The sequence below is a fragment of the Plecotus auritus genome (assembly GCF_963455305.1).
Source record: "Plecotus auritus genome assembly, chromosome: 8".
NCBI classification, from domain to species: domain Eukaryota; kingdom Metazoa; phylum Chordata; class Mammalia; order Chiroptera; family Vespertilionidae; genus Plecotus; species Plecotus auritus.
Genome location: NC_137782.1, coordinates 86,687,735 through 86,703,096, shown reverse-complemented (window position 1 = coordinate 86,703,096; position 15,362 = coordinate 86,687,735). Strand labels below are relative to the sequence as shown.

Here is a 15,362-nt window from a genome sequence, read left to right as displayed (position 1 = left end):
TAATTTAGTTGTAATTTCAGTTTAGTCCTGGAAGGAGGTTAGGTAGCTTCTACCTAATCTACCGCCATCTTGAATCTCTCCCTTTTATTAACTCTTGTACACACCTTCCCATCAACCATTTAAAAATTTCATCTATTTGTATGCTATAAATAGGAAGAGATGTTGTTTTATTGTTTCATGTTTTCTTGCTTTATTTAATGAGTTTGCTTGGCTTTCCATTTTTTTTTACTTATCATATTTCTTCTTTCAGAATTATCCCTTAGGTCCTGTTGCTATTTTTGTGGATGAAAATGCTCAAATAATAATAATTTTGTATGGTTCATCCTAATATATTTAGGAGCTTAGTGTTTTTCATAATATTTTTTGGTTATAAAGTGTTCTGCTTGGATACAATAATTTTTTAAAAAGATTTTTATTGATTTCAGAGAGGAAGGGAGAGGGAGAGAGAGATAGAAACATCAGTGATGAGAGAGAATCATTGATGTGCTGCCTCCTGCACGCTCCTACTGGGGATTGACTCCGCAACCCGGGCATGTGCCCTGACCAGGAATTGAAAAGTGACCTCCTGATTCATAGGTTAATGCTCAATCACTCAGCCATGCTGGCGGGGCTACAGTAATTTTTAAGAAATATAAAAATATATAAATTAGGAAAATTTATAATAGTAGAAAATCATCCCTTACTATTTTGGTGTTTTTTTTCTTTTTTGAATATAGGGTTTGGCAAAAGTAGGTTTATAGGTGTGAGTATGGGAAACAGAGTTTATTCTTGTATAATTTTTTTATTAATTATTGTATTATTTTCCATATAAACAACTGTACCAGTAAACCTATTTTGCCCCACTCTGTATATTTTCCTTAGGAAGTTGCAGAGTTTTTGATAGAACTGTTAGCCATAAGTGACCAGTGAATATATTAGCTCTAATGATTATAAGTAGTAGTTATCCTTTCTTGATGTTTTATTAACTATATTTTCAGTGCTATTAAATATTTTTTAGAAATGTATTTTCAAGACTAGTTCTTATTCTGCCATGTACATACATTATAACTTAGCAAACTTCTTTTGCTGGTTGCTTTAGGTTATTTTCTGTCCTTATATAAGTAGTAGTCTGATGAACTCATATCTTTGTGTGTAGCATTGTTTCTTTTAGTATAAAGGAATTTTTAAAAGGGATTATGAAATTCCTTTATTTGAAATAACTAGGTCAGATAATCAAAATATTTTAAAATTTCTTGATATATAGACCAAGTAGCCTCCCTAGACATTTACGAACTGTCACTTCCTCCAGGAATGTGTGAGACTCCCCTTGTTTGACAGCCTCAGTTAGCAATGACATTTTCATTCTTGATAATTTGGCGGTCGCAAATAGTATCTCTTTGTTTTAATAATTTGAACATTTTTAGGTGTTATTAACCATATATTTTTCTCCTTTAATGATTTGTCTACTTAAATTCTCTCTTTTTATTGGAGTTTCCATTTTTCTTATATTTGTAAGGGAGAAAAATCATACTTGAAATGTGTAGACAACAATTAGAATGTATATTAATGATTTTTTTTAGGTGGTGAAATTTTGAATGATTTTAGGTATCTTCATATTCATCATTTTTCCTGATTATTCTGTAATAGATTTTTGTGGGTTTGTTTTTTTTTTGACAGAACAAAAATTTCTACTTCTCAGAAGGAGGACTGGTTCTCTAGTGACATGTTTTTGGCTTCTTCTACAAAGGTGCAAGCGATGCCTCCCAGCCCCACGTAAACCTGAGAGGCTCTGGGTGACCTTTGCTTACACACCCCGCTTCTACCCTGTGCCTGGGCCACACTGTCTGGGAGCATAGCAGTGAGAGAATGTGTGAGGGGTGGCAGTAACAGTGTACCACTGTTTTTGTGTTTTTGCATGTCATGTCCAGCCTGCTATGGGATGGATGAAGAAGAAGAGGACCACTATGTTTCACAGCTCAGGGAAGTCTACAGCAGCTGTGACACCACAGGGACAGGCTTTCTGGATCGGGAGGAGCTGACCCAACTCTGTCTTAAGCTTCATCTGGAAAAGCAGCTTCCCATCCTTCTGCAAACACTTCTTGGAAATGATCACTTTGCCAGGGTGGGTATTTTACTTCATTCTCATACCGAAAAGCACAGAATACTTTTGTTGGCGATTATTGGCATTTGATAAATATCAGCTGAATCAAGATACTTGTCAAAGGAAAGTTACACAGCTTGAAATTCATCTTGCAGTTGGAAAAAATTTCAATGTACTATTAAGGAGCAAAGGATACTTATGTTCAGAGGTATCCTGTGATTTCATATAAGCAAGAAAGAAAATGAACTCAGAGAGTTCTTTTTTCTAGGAAATTGAAGGTCATCTAAATGGTGATCCAAAACCTAGATAAAAACTTTCCTGATAAAATACTCACCTTGTTCCAACCTCTTGAATGTGTCCAGATACTAACATGTTAGTGCTAAAAACAGTGCCTGATATCCCAAGGTATTTAACCTTTTTGATGCAATTATAAATGGGATTGTTTTTCTTAGTTTCCCTTCTTTAAAAAAATATATTTTTATTGATTTCAGAGAGAAAGGGAGAGGGAGAGAGAGAGAGAAACGTCGAGAATCATTGATCAGCTGCCTCTTACATGCCCCCTATTGGGGATCGAGCCTGCAACTTGGACATGTGCCTTTGACTGGACTCTAACCCGGGCCCCTCTTCAGTCTGCAGGCTTACGCTCTACCCACTGAGCCAAATCAGTTAGGGCTTAGTTTCCCTTTTTGATAGTTCATTATAGGTGTATAGAAATGCAACTGATTTCTGGATATTAATTTTGTATCCTGCTATTTTACTGAATTCAATGATCAGTTGTAGTAGATTTTTGGTGGAATTTTTAGGGTTCTCTATATACAATATCATGTCATCTGCAAATAATGACAGTTTTACTTCTTTCTTTCTAATTTGGATACCTTTTATTTCTTCTTGTCTGATTGTTGTGGCTAGAACTTCCAGTACTACGTTGAATAAGAGTGGTGAAAGCGGACATCTCTGTCCTGTTCCTGATATTAAGGGAAATGCTTTTAGTTTTTGCCCATTGAGGATATCTTCCTTGATCCATTAGTTGTTTAGTAGCATGTTGTTTAGTCTCTACATATTTGTGTGTTTTTTTTCCAGTTTTCTTTCTGTAATTTATTTTTAGTTTCATGTCATATGGTCAAAAAATATGCTTCATATGATTTACGTCTTGTTGAGTTTATTGAGGTTTGTTTTGTAATCTGTCCTGAGTAATGTTCCATGTGCACATGAAAAAGTATATTATTTTGAAGTTTTTGGATGAGAGGTTCTATAACTTTTTATTAAGTTAATCTGGTCTAATGTGACATTTATGGCCACTTATTAATTTTCTGTCTGGATGATCAATTCATTGATGTGAGTGAGACATTAAAATTTCCTATTCTTATTGAATTACCATGAATTTCTCCCTTTATATCCATTATTATTTGTTTTTTTATGTAGGTTCTTCTATGTTTGGTGTATAGTTACTTATAATTGTTTAAATCCTGTTCTTGTATTAACCCCTTTCTCATTATGTAATTGCCTTCTTTGTCTTTTTTTTTTTTAACATTCTTTGTTTCAAAGTATATTTTGTCTGATATGAGTATTGCTACCCCAGCTTTCTTTTCATTTCTATTTACATGGAATATCTTTTTCTATCCTTGCACTTTTGATCTCTATGTGTCTTTCAATTTGAAGCAGTATATAGATGGGCCATGTATTTTAATCCATTCAGCCATCCTATCTGTCTTTTTTTATTGGAACATTTAATCCATTTACATTTAAAATGGATTTCCTTGTGATCTGCTGGTTTTCTTTAGTGTTTGTTTGGGGACCTTTGTCTTTATTCTTTGTGTATATCCTTTGTAGGTTTCTGGTTTTTAGTTACCATGAGGTTCTATATCTATGGCATTCTATTTTAAGCTGATAGTCATTTAAATTTGACTATATCTAAAAGGATTACATTTTTTCTCCCCTCCTCTACACTTTGTTTTTGGTGAATTTCACTGTATTTATTAAATACTAGAGGTCTGGTGCATGAATTCATGCACGTGTGGGGTCTGGCCACCCGCCCCCATCGGAGCTGATTGGGCCCGGCTGGCAGGGGGAGAGGAGCTGCGGGTGGTTGGTGGGCTGGTCCAATTGGGGGAGGGGTCACGTGTGGGGAGGAGCCACGGGGCATTAGGCCGGCCACACCCCTTGGTCGAACTCCCAGTCGAGGGGACAATTTGCATATTAGCCTTTTATTATATAGGATTTGTCTTTATCTGTGAGATTTTTTTATATCTAATATTTTCTTATTTCTGTTTATGGCCTTTCCTTTTGTTTATCGGAGGCCCTTTAGCATCTCTTGTAAAGCTGGTTTAATGGTGATGGACTCCTTAATTTTTTGCTTATCCAGTAAACTTTTCTCTCCTTCAATTCTGAATGATAACCTTTCTGGGTAAATTATTCTAGGTTGTAGGTTCCTTTCTTTCATCACTTTAAAGATGTTCTGCCATTCCCTTCTGGCCTATAAAGTTGCTGCTAAGAAATCAGCTGATATCTTTATGGGGTTTCCTTTCTTTGTAACTAGTTGTTTTCCTCTTGCTGCCTTCAAGATTGGCTCTTTAACTTTTGCCATTTTAATTATAATATGTCTTTGGACTCTTTTAGTTCATCATGGTTGGAATTCTTTGTGCTTTTTGGACCTATATGTCTCTTTCCTTTCACAGGTCAGGAAAGTCTTCAGCCATTATTTCTTCCAATAAAGTTTTTGTTTCTTTCTGACTTCTCCTTCTTGGACCCCTATAATGTGAATGTTAGTGTGCTTGCTATTGTCCTAAAGGCCCTGTAAATTATCCTCAATTAATTTTTGTTGTTGTTGCTGTTCTAATTGGTTGATTTCTATAGTCTGTCTTCAAGGTCACTGATCTTTTCTTCTTTGTTAGCTAAGCTACTATTGATTACTTCTAGTGTATCATTATATTCTTCAGCCCTCTTGGTTTCTTATTATACTTTATAACTCTTTGTTGAAGTTCTCCCTAAATTTCTCTATTTCACTCTCAAGTTTGGTGTGTATCCTTATGACTTTTTTTTAATTTTTTTATCAGATAAATTGCTTATCTCTGTTTCATTAGTTTTATTTTCTGGTTGATTTTTCTTGTTCCTTCATGTGAGAGGTATTCTTCTTTTCATTTTGTTTACCTTTCTTTGTTTATATGAATTAGACAAAATATTTCTCTCTCCCAATCTTGAAAAAGTGACCTTGTGTGTGCTGGGTGGTTTTGAGAGGACATTTGGAGCCAAGCAAGTGCCTATGGCATCTGGGGCACTGGCCTACAAAGCTGTAGTATGTCTGGGAGGGTAGGCCAGGTTCATGTAGGAATGGCCTGTTGATCCTGCTTGCTTCCTTTGTTTGGAGCCAAATTGGACTTCCAGCAGTGTGGCTGGGAATATGCTATGGCAATCTTGCAGGTAAGCCAGAGCACTTGGGTAGAGCCCTCACCTGACTGATGGAGGTGGACAGGGACATAAACAATGGTGCTCACTGGCACCTTTACTCCTGGAGAATTCCTGCAGATATTCGGGGGCTCCCATGGTTTTCTAGCCTTCTCTACTCACTCTCTTTCTCTCCTTTATTCATAAGCTGTCTAATCAGTCCCCAGTTGTCTCTCAGGAATGATTGCTCTCTAAACAGGTGTATATTTCAGTGTGCTTTCAGCGTCTTCCTGTGTTATTACCATCTTGGACCTCCTCCTTTCAAAAAATCTTAGGTAAATTTTTTGGGGAAAATAAATGTTCTCCATGCAAAAAGGCAACAATAAGATGTTTCCATCTGAGGAAATAAAACAAACAAAAGGCTGATGCATTATATATTTGTTCTGTTGAAAGTAACTTTGACCTCTTTTCTTAAATTCACCCAGGTTAACTTTGAGGACTTTAAGGAAGGTTTTGTGGCAGTGTTATCATCAAATGCTGGTGTTGGCTCCTCAGATGAAGACAGTAGTTCTTTGGAATCAGGTAAGAGGATTTCCTCCTCTCACCTTTAGTTTCTTTTCATTATGTATAACATTTTAGGATATAATATCCTGATGGAAGAATCTAGTAGGTTGAGACTAAATTCTAACCCTGCTCTATCACTGCTGAGCAATGACAATTGGGACAAAACATTTCTGTTTTTTTTTTCTTCTATTTTCTTACTTGTAAAATAGTATTTTAAGATAGAAATCCTGTTATTTTCCCTTAAATTGTGCACAATACTCTGAATACTGCTGACACTCTGGTCAACAGATGTGTGGTAGTTTTTCCCATGCTGTAAAGTCTCTGACACCATTTGGGTGCTCTACAATTAATCAATTCTGACATGATCTGCCTAGAGATAGTGTGAGATCTGATAGGATAAGGGCTCAGTCCCATTAATTCTTCACTTCAGATGCTGGTCGCAAGTCCAGGTTGTCACCTATGCTTCTGACCAATAACTATGAGACAGAGGTTCTCAAAACCTACTCCTTTGATTCGATTAATTTGCTAGGGCAGCTCACAGAACTCAGAGTTTTACTCACTAGATCACTGGTTTATTAAAAAAGTATATAACTCAGGCCCAGCCGGTGTGGCTCAATGGTTGAGCGTTGACCTATGAACCAGGAGGTCAGGGTTCGATTCCCGGTTGGGGCACATGCCCGGGTTGCTAGCTCAATCCCCAGTAGGGGGTGTGCAAGAGGCAAGCAATCAGTGGTTCTCTGTCATCATTGATGTTTCTATCTCTCCTCTGTTCCTTTCTCTGAAATCAATAAAAACACGTTTTTGAAAAACGTATATAAGTCAGGAATAGCCCGATAGAAGAGATGCATAAGACAAGGCGTGGAAAAGGGCCCGGAGTTTCCAGGTCCTCTCTAGGTATGCCAGTCTCCAATGGTCACCAACCCAGAAGTTCTCCAAACTCCATCCTGCTGGCATGAGAGGGGGAAGGTGTCTCAGGGAGGGCAGACAGCAATTTAATTGAGGAAAACTTTGAAATCTAAAAGAAATTACAAAACAAAACTGTCATCAGTGAAAAAAAGCACAAGTGGTATGCTCTCCCTGAGACACATTCTCCCTCTCATGCCAGCAGATGAGGCTCATGCCAGTGCCCACCTCCAAGCACCCATCCACGGAGGCAGGTGCCCACTGCTCGAAGGCCTGATCAAGCAAGCATTAGTGGTCCTGGAGAGTTAGAAAAGCGTGGTGCCCTCCAGGATTGTGTTCATTTCAGCTTTCCATCCCTGGTTCACTTTCTCTGTCTCAGGCCCTTTTTGTCAAGTGTGATTTAGGTCTCTGCCTCCTCAGTGCCTCATTTATTACCACCCGCTGCTCCATTCATAGCATCACTCTCTTCCTGTTTTCTAATCTGTTTGCCAGTCTTTCCTATAATCTCCCACCATGATCAGAAAAATGTGCTTTTGATACTCCAGGAAGGAGAGTGTCATTGTAGAATCAAATTCTTGGGATTTTGAAGGACATTCCTGCTTCCCTATCATTCTACTCTTTTTTTATCCTTTTTAAATTTCTTTATTGATTAAGGTGTTACATATGTGTCCTTATTCCCCCATCACCCTCCCGCCCCCACTCATGCCCTCAACCCCCTGTTGTCTGTGTCCATTGGTTAGGCTTATATGCATGCGTACAAGTCCTTTGACTTTTTTTTCCTTTTTTTAAATTTAGTAAATCTTTATTGTTCAGATTATTACAATTGTTCCTCTTTTGTCCCCCATAGCTCCCCTCCACCCGCTTTCCACCCCACCCTCTGCCCTTACCTCCTCCCCACTGTCCTCATCCATAGGTGTACGATTTTAGTCCAGTCTCTTCCCACACCCCCCACACCCCTTTCCCCCCGAGAATTGTCAGTCCACTCCCTTTCTATGCCCCTGATTCTATAATATTCACCAGTTTATTCTATTCAGCAGATTTTTTTATTCACTTGATTGTTAGATTCAGTTGTTGATAGAGATATGTATTTGTTGTTCATAATTTTTATCTTTTTTTTAAATAAATCTTTATTGTTCAGATTATTACAGATGTTCCTCTTTTTCCCCCCCATAGCTCCCCTCCACCTGATTCCCCACCCCACCCCATGCCCTTACCCCCCGTCACTGTCTTCATCCATAGGTGTAAGATTTTTGTCCAATCTCTTCCCGCACCCCTCACACCCCCTTCCCCCTGAGAATTGTCAGTCCACTCCCTTTCTATGCCCCTGATTCTATTATATTCACCAGTCCGTTCTGTTCTTCAGATTTTTTATTCACTTGATTTTTAGATTCACTTGTTGGTAGGTATGTATTTGATGTCATTTTGTTGTTCATAATTTTTATCTTTACCTTTTTCTTCTTCTTCCTCTTCTTAAAGAATCCCTTCAGCATTTCATGTAATCCTGGTTTGGTGGTGATGAACTCCTTTAGCTTTTTCTTATCTGTGAAGCTCTTTATCTGACCTTCAACTCTGAATGATAGCTTTGCTGGGTAGAGTAATCTTGGTTGTAGGTTCTTGCTGTTCATCACTTTGAATATTTCTTGCCACTCCCTTCTGGCCTGCATAGTTTCTGTTGAGAAATCAGCTGACAGTCGTATTGGTGCTCCCTTGTAGGTAACTAACCATTTTCTCTTGCTGCTTTCAAGATTCTCTCTTTGTCTTTTGCCCTTGGCATTTTAATTATGATGTGTCTTGGTGTGGTCCTCTTTGGATTCCTCTTGTATGGGGTTCTGTGTGCTTCCTGAACTTGTAAGTCTATTTCTTTCACCAGGTAGGGAAAGTTTTATGTCAATATTTCTTCTAATAGGTTTTCAATATTTTGCTCTCTCTCTTCTTCTGGCACCCCAAAAATTCGGATGTTGGTACGCTTAAAGTTGTCCCAGAGGCTCCTTACACTATCTTCATATTTTTGGATTTTTTTTTCTTTTTGCTTTTCTGGTTGGGTGTTTTTTGTTTCCTCATATTTCAGATCTTTGGTTTGATTCTTGGGGTACATTGATCTACAGTTGAGTTTCTGTATATTCTTTATTTCAGACAGTGTATGCTTAATTTCTGACTGGTCCTTTTCCATTTTTTTGGCATTCTCATTAAGATCCTTAAAGGTCTCACTAAGTTCCTCAGCGGTTTTTAGAAGATTCTTGAGTAACCTTATAAATGTGGTTCTGAACTCTATGTCGTCCAGTAGTTTGCTTTCCTCCATTTCTTTCATTCGTGACATGTTTCTTTGTCTCCGCATTTTGGCTGCTTCCCTGTATTGATGGAGTGGCTTTGTGTGGTAGGTGACCTATAGGGACCAGTAGCTCAGCCTCCCCAATCACCTGAGGAGGATGCTCTTGGTACACTCCCTTGTGGGCTGAGTGCAAAGTCTTGGTGTAGTTAAGCCTTGATTGCTGTTGGTACACTGGGAGGAATTGACCTCCAGGCCAATTGGCTGTGAGGACCCGCTGTGTCTATGATGGAAGAACTGCTGCGCTGGAGACACGCTTATGGTGCAGGACTTGTTTCAGTGGGGCTTTGGTGCTCACTGAGTCTGCCTCTTGAATGTGTCACTTATGGATGTGAGGAGTTGAAATCTGGTGTCTCACACTGACCACTAGGTACACTGGCTTCTGGATCTCCAATGGGGTGCAGGTCAGCTACTGTCTGAGGCCACCCAGCAGGAGCTACAGCGAGAACTACAGTTTTCTCCTCTTTGCTTGGGGTTTGGAGGTTTTGGATCTGTCTGACCAGGGCTGCAAGTTTGCTAGGTTAAGCTGCCGATAGGGCAGGCCATTCATATGCTAAAGCCGCTGCTTGGAGCTTGGGTGGGTTTGTAGATTGTGCGGGGCGGGGTCTCAGGGTGTCGCTAGGCTAGGGCGTGGCAAACAGCAATGGCTGCCAGTTAGCCTGCTCTGTGTCTCTGACCATGTCCCTGCGTCCCGCGCCCCAGCACAGTAAACAATTATTCCTGCGCATAGCCCTGCAAGCATGCCACTCTCACTTTCCAACCCGATGGCAGACAGTTCAGCTTCTCCCCGTAGGAGTTTGGGTTCCCCGCGACTCCCCAGAAACTGGATTTCAGAGTAATCAGGAGCTTATCTCCCTTCGGGTTAAAAAAAGCAGCTCTCCCAGTTGCCTGCCGGATATGCGCACCTCCGTACCTCAGCTTTTCAGCACTTGTGCACGCCTCACTGCTCTTTTCTCTTTCCTTCTAGTTGTAGAACTTCCACTCAGCCAGCTTTCCCGTTGTTCTGGGTGATAGATGTTTGTCTTTTAGTTGTAGTTTTGAAATTGTTGTGCGAGGCAGCAGTTTAGGTGTTTACCTACGCCGCCATCTTGGATCCTCTTCAAAGCAGAGCCATAATTTTTATCTTTACCTTTTTCTTCTTCTTTCTCTTCTTAAAGAATACCTTTAAGCATTTCATATAATACTGGTTTGGTATTGATGAACTCCTTTAGCTTTTTCTTATCTGTGAAGCTCTTTATCTGACCTTCACTTCTGAATGATAGCTTTGCTGGATAGAGTAATCTTGGTTGTAGGTTCTTGCTATTCATCACTTTGAATATTTCTTGCCACTCTCGTCTGGCCTGCATAGTTTCTGTTGAGAAATCAGCGGACAATCGTATGGGTGCTCCCTTGTAGGTAACTAACTGTTTTTCTCTTGCTGCTTTTAATATTCTCTCTTTGTCTTTTGCTCTTGGCATTTTATTTTATTTTTTTTGTTTGTTTGTTTTGTTTATATCTTTAGTTATGTTTTTTATTTCTTTTTTTTTTTTCAAATTTTTATTAAGGTATTATATGTGTACATATCTTACCATTACCCCCCCAACCCCACTCCCATACATACCCTCACCCCCCAATGTTTTGCATCCGTTGGTTACTCTTATATGCATGTATATAAGTCCTTCGGTTGATCTCTTATTTCCCCCACCTCTCTCTAACCTTACCGCTGTAATTAGACAGTCTGTTTGATGCTTTACTGCCTCTGTAACTATCTTTTTGTTCATCAGTTTATAATGTTTTTCATTATCCCCAAATGAGTGAGATCATGTGGTATTTTTCTTTCATTGACTGGCTTATTTCACTTAGCATAATGTTCTCTAATTCCATCCAGGTGTCTACAAATGGTAGTAATTCCTTCTTTTTTATGGCAGCATAGTATTCCATTGTGTAGATGTACCATAGTTTTCTGATCCAGTCATCTGCTGACGGGCACCTAGGCTGTTTCCAAATCTTAGCTATTGTAAATTGTGCTGCTATGAACATAGGGGTGCATATATCCTTTCTGATTGGTGTTTCTGGTTTCTTAGGATATATTCCTAAAAGTGGATTACTGGGTCAAATGGGAGTTCCATTTTCAGTTTTTTGAGGAAACTCCATACTGTTCTCCACAGTGGCTGCACCAGTCTGCATTCCCACCAGCAGTGCACGAGGGTTCCTTTTTCTCCGCATCCTCGCCAACACGTGTCGTTTGTTGATTTGTTGATGATAGCCATTCTGACAGGTGTGAGATGGTATCGCATTGTCGTTTTGATTTGCATCTCTCGGATAATTAGTGACTTTGAGCATGTTTTCATGTGTCTCTTGGCCTTCCTTCTGTCTTCTTTCGAAAAGATTCTATTTAGGTCTGTTGCCCATTTTTTTATTGGATCATTTATCTTCCTTTTATTAAGTTGTATAAGCTGCCTGTAGAGTTTGGAAATTAAACCTTTATCAGTGATATCATTTGCAAATATGTTCTCCCATACAGTGGGGTTTCTTGTTGTTTTGTTGATGGTTTCTTTTGCTGTGCAAAAGCTTTTTATTTTGATGTAGTCCCATTTGTTTATTTTCTCTTTGGCTTCCATTGCCCTAGGGGCAGTATCACTGAAAAAGTTATTTTGGCATATGTCTGAGATTTTGCTGCCTGTGGATTCCTCTAGTATTTTTATGGTTTCCCGTCTTATATTTAAGTCCTGTATCCATTTTGAGTTTATTTTTGTGTATGGTGTAAGTTGGTGATCTAGTTTCATTTTTTTGCATGTATCTGTCCAATTTTCCCAACACCATTTATTGAAGAGACTGTCTTGATTCCATTGTATGCTCATGCCTCCTTTGTCAAATATTAATTGCGCATATTGGTTTGGGTCGATATCTGGATTCTCTATTCTATTCTATTGATCTATATGTCTGTTCTTGTGCCAGTACCAGGCTGTTTTGAGGATAGTGGCTTTGTAATACAGCTTGAAATCTGGTATTGAGATCCCTCCTAGTTTATTCTTCTTTCTCAGGATTGCTGTGGCTATTCGGGGTCTTTTTTTATTCCAGATGAATTTTTGGAGAGTTCTTTCTAGGTCTGTGAAATATGCTGTTGGTATTTTAATGGGGAGTGCATTGAATCTATAGATTGCTTTGGGTAGTATGGACATTTTGATGATGTTGATTCTACCAATCCATGAACATGGTATGTTCTTCCATCTGTTTACATCTTCCTCTATCTCTTTTTTCAGTGTCCTGTAGTTTTCCGCATATAGGTCTTTTACCTCCTTGGTTAGGTTTATTCCTAAGTATCTTAATTTTTTGGTGCAATGGAAAATGGGATTGCTTTTTTAGTCTCTCTTTCTGTAAGTTCACTGTTGCTGTATAGAAATGCCATAGATTTCTTGGCGTTAATTTTGTATCCTGCTACATTGCCAAATTCATTTATTAAGTCTAATAATTTTTTGATGGAGTCTTTCGGGTTTTTTATGTATAATATCATGTCATCTGCAAATAAGGACAGCTTTACTTCTTCTTTTCCAATTTGGATGCCTTTTATTTCTTCTTCTTGTCTAATTGCAATGGCTAATACTTCCAGTACTATGTCAAACAGGAGTGGTGAGAGTGGGCATCCTTGTCTTGTTCCTGTTCTTAGGGGAAATGGTTTTAGTTTTTGCCCATTGAGTGTGATGTTAGCTGTGGGTTTATCATATATAGCTTTTATTATGTTGAGGTATGATCCTTCTATTCCCACCTTGTTGAGAGTTTTTATCAAGAAAGGGTGTTGGATTTTGTCAAATGCTTTTTCTGCATCAATTGATATGACTATGTGATTTTTATCTTTCAATTTGTTTATGTGATGTATCACATTTATTGATTTTCGGATATTGTACCATCCTTGCATTCCTGGGATAAACCCTACTTGGTCGTGGTGTATGATCTTTCTGATGTACTGCTGGATCCGATGTGCTAGAATTTTGTTGAGGATTTTGGCATCTACATTCATGAGGGATATTGGCCTGTAATTCTCCTTCATTGTGTTGTCTTTATCTGGTTTTGGTATTAGGGTGATGCTGGCTTCATAGAAGGAGCTTGGAAGTGTTCCTTCCTCTTGAATTTTTTGGAATAGTCTGAGGAGGATAGGTTTTAGTTCTTCCTTGAATGTTTGGTAAAAGTCTCCTGTGAAGCCGTCTGGCCCCGGGCTTTTGTTTGCCGGAAGCTCTTTGATGACTGCGTCAATTTCTTCCATAGTTACTGGCATGTTGAGCTGTTTAGATTCTTCCTGATTAAGTTTAGGAAGGTTATATTTTTCTAGGAATATGTCCATTTCCTCCAGGTTGTCCAGTTTGTTGGAATAGAGTTGTTCGTAGTATTTTTTAACATTCCTTTGTATTTCGGCGGGATCTGTTGTTATTTCACCTCTTTCATTTCTGATTTTGTTTATTTGGATCCTCTCTCTTTGCTTCTTGGTGAGCCTGGCTAGAGGTTCATCAATCTTGTTTATCCTTTTAAAGAACCAGCTCTTGGTTTTGTTGATCTTTTGTATTGTTTCTTTGGTCTCTATGTCGTTTATCTCTGCTCTGATCTTTATTATTTCCTTCCTTCTGCTTACACTGGGCTTTTCTTGTTGCTCTTTTTCTAACTCTTTGAGTTGTTGGGTTAGGTAATTTATTAACATTGTTTCTTGTTTTTTGCAGTAGGCTTGTAGAGCTATGAACTTCCCTCTCAAGACTGCTTTCACTGTGTCCCATAGATTTTGGATTGTAGTGTTTTCATTGTCATTTGTTGCCATGATGTTTTTTTATTTCTTCTTTGATCTCTCTGGTAACCCAGTCATGGTTTAATAGCATGCTGTTTAGTCTCCATGTGTTTGATTTCCTTGGGGTGTTTTTATTGTAGTTGATTTCCAGTTTTATGCCACTGTGGTCTGAGAAGATGCTTGATATGATTTCTATCTTCTTGAATTTGAAGAGACTTTGCCTATGTCCCAACATATGGTCTATCTTTGAAAATGACCCATGTGCACTTGAGAAGAATGTATATTCTGTGGCTTTGGGGTGAAATGTTCTGAAGATGTCAATTAATTCCATCTGGTCTAGTGAGTCATTAGGATTGATGTTTCTTTGCTGATTTTTTGTTTAGAGGATTTGTCCAATGGTGATAGTGGGGTATTAAAGTCTCCTACTATGATTGTATTGCTGTCAATCTCTCCCTTGATATCCTCCAGGAGTTTTTTTTATGTAATTGGGTGCTCCTGTATTGGGTGCATATATGTTTACCAGAGTTATTTCTTCTTGTTGGATTGCTCCCTTTAGTATTATGAAGTGGCCTTCCTTATCTCTTGTTATGTCCTTCAGTTTGAGATCTAATTTGTCAGATATAAGTATTGCTACCCCAGCTTTTTATTCAGTTCCATTCGCCTGAAAAACCTTTTTCCATCCCTTCACCCTCAGTCTGTGTGCGTCTTTTTTTCTGAGGTGGGTTTCTTGTAGACAGCAGATGTATGGGTCATGTTTTCTTATCCAATCCATTACCCTATGTCTTTTGATTGGGGCATTTAATCCGTTTACATTTAAAGTTATTATTGATAGGTACTTATTTGTCGCCATTCCTATTCTTTACACCTGTGTTCCTTCTTTGCTTCCTATTTCTTTTTTTTCTTTTTACAGCAGACCCTTTAGCATTTCTTGCATTGCTGGTTTGGTGGTGATAAATTCCCTTAGTCCTTTTTTGTCTGTGAAGCTCCTGATTTCACCTTCAATTTTGATTGATAGCCTTGCTGGGTACAGTATTCTTGGATTCAGACCCTTCCTTTGCATGACTTTGTATATTTCATTCCATTCCCTTCTGGCCTGATGAGTTTCTGTTGAGAAATCAGTTGCTAGTCTGATGGGGGTTCCTTTGTATGTAACTTTCTGTCTCTCTCTTGCTGCTTTTAAGATTCTTACTTTTTCGTTGGTGTTTGCCAATTTAATTATAATGTGCCTTGGCGTCGGTCTTTTGGGGTTCATTTTGCTTGGGACTCTGTGAGCTTCTTGGATTTGTGTGGGTTTTTTCTTCTCTATATCAGGGAAATTTTCTGTCATTATTTCTTAAAAGAGGTTTTCTATTCCTTGC

The 15,362-nt window shown here is 38.6% G+C and overlaps 1 protein-coding gene across 4 annotated transcripts in view; it reads left to right on the top strand.

Annotated features, from left to right (window-relative positions):
- The window catches only part of NINL (ninein like), a 148,400-nt gene that overhangs the window by 63,246 nt on the left and 69,792 nt on the right, over positions 1 to 15,362 (top strand). For all 4 annotated transcript variants that reach the window (XM_080685886.1, XM_080685885.1, XM_080685888.1 and 1 more), the window contains exons 2-3: positions 1,908 to 2,101; positions 5,947 to 6,043. In XM_080685886.1, the coding sequence (XP_080542012.1) occupies positions 1,919 to 2,101; positions 5,947 to 6,043 (280 nt within the window). In that variant the 5' untranslated portion in view covers positions 1,908 to 1,918. The remainder of the gene's footprint in view (positions 1 to 1,907; positions 2,102 to 5,946; positions 6,044 to 15,362) is intronic.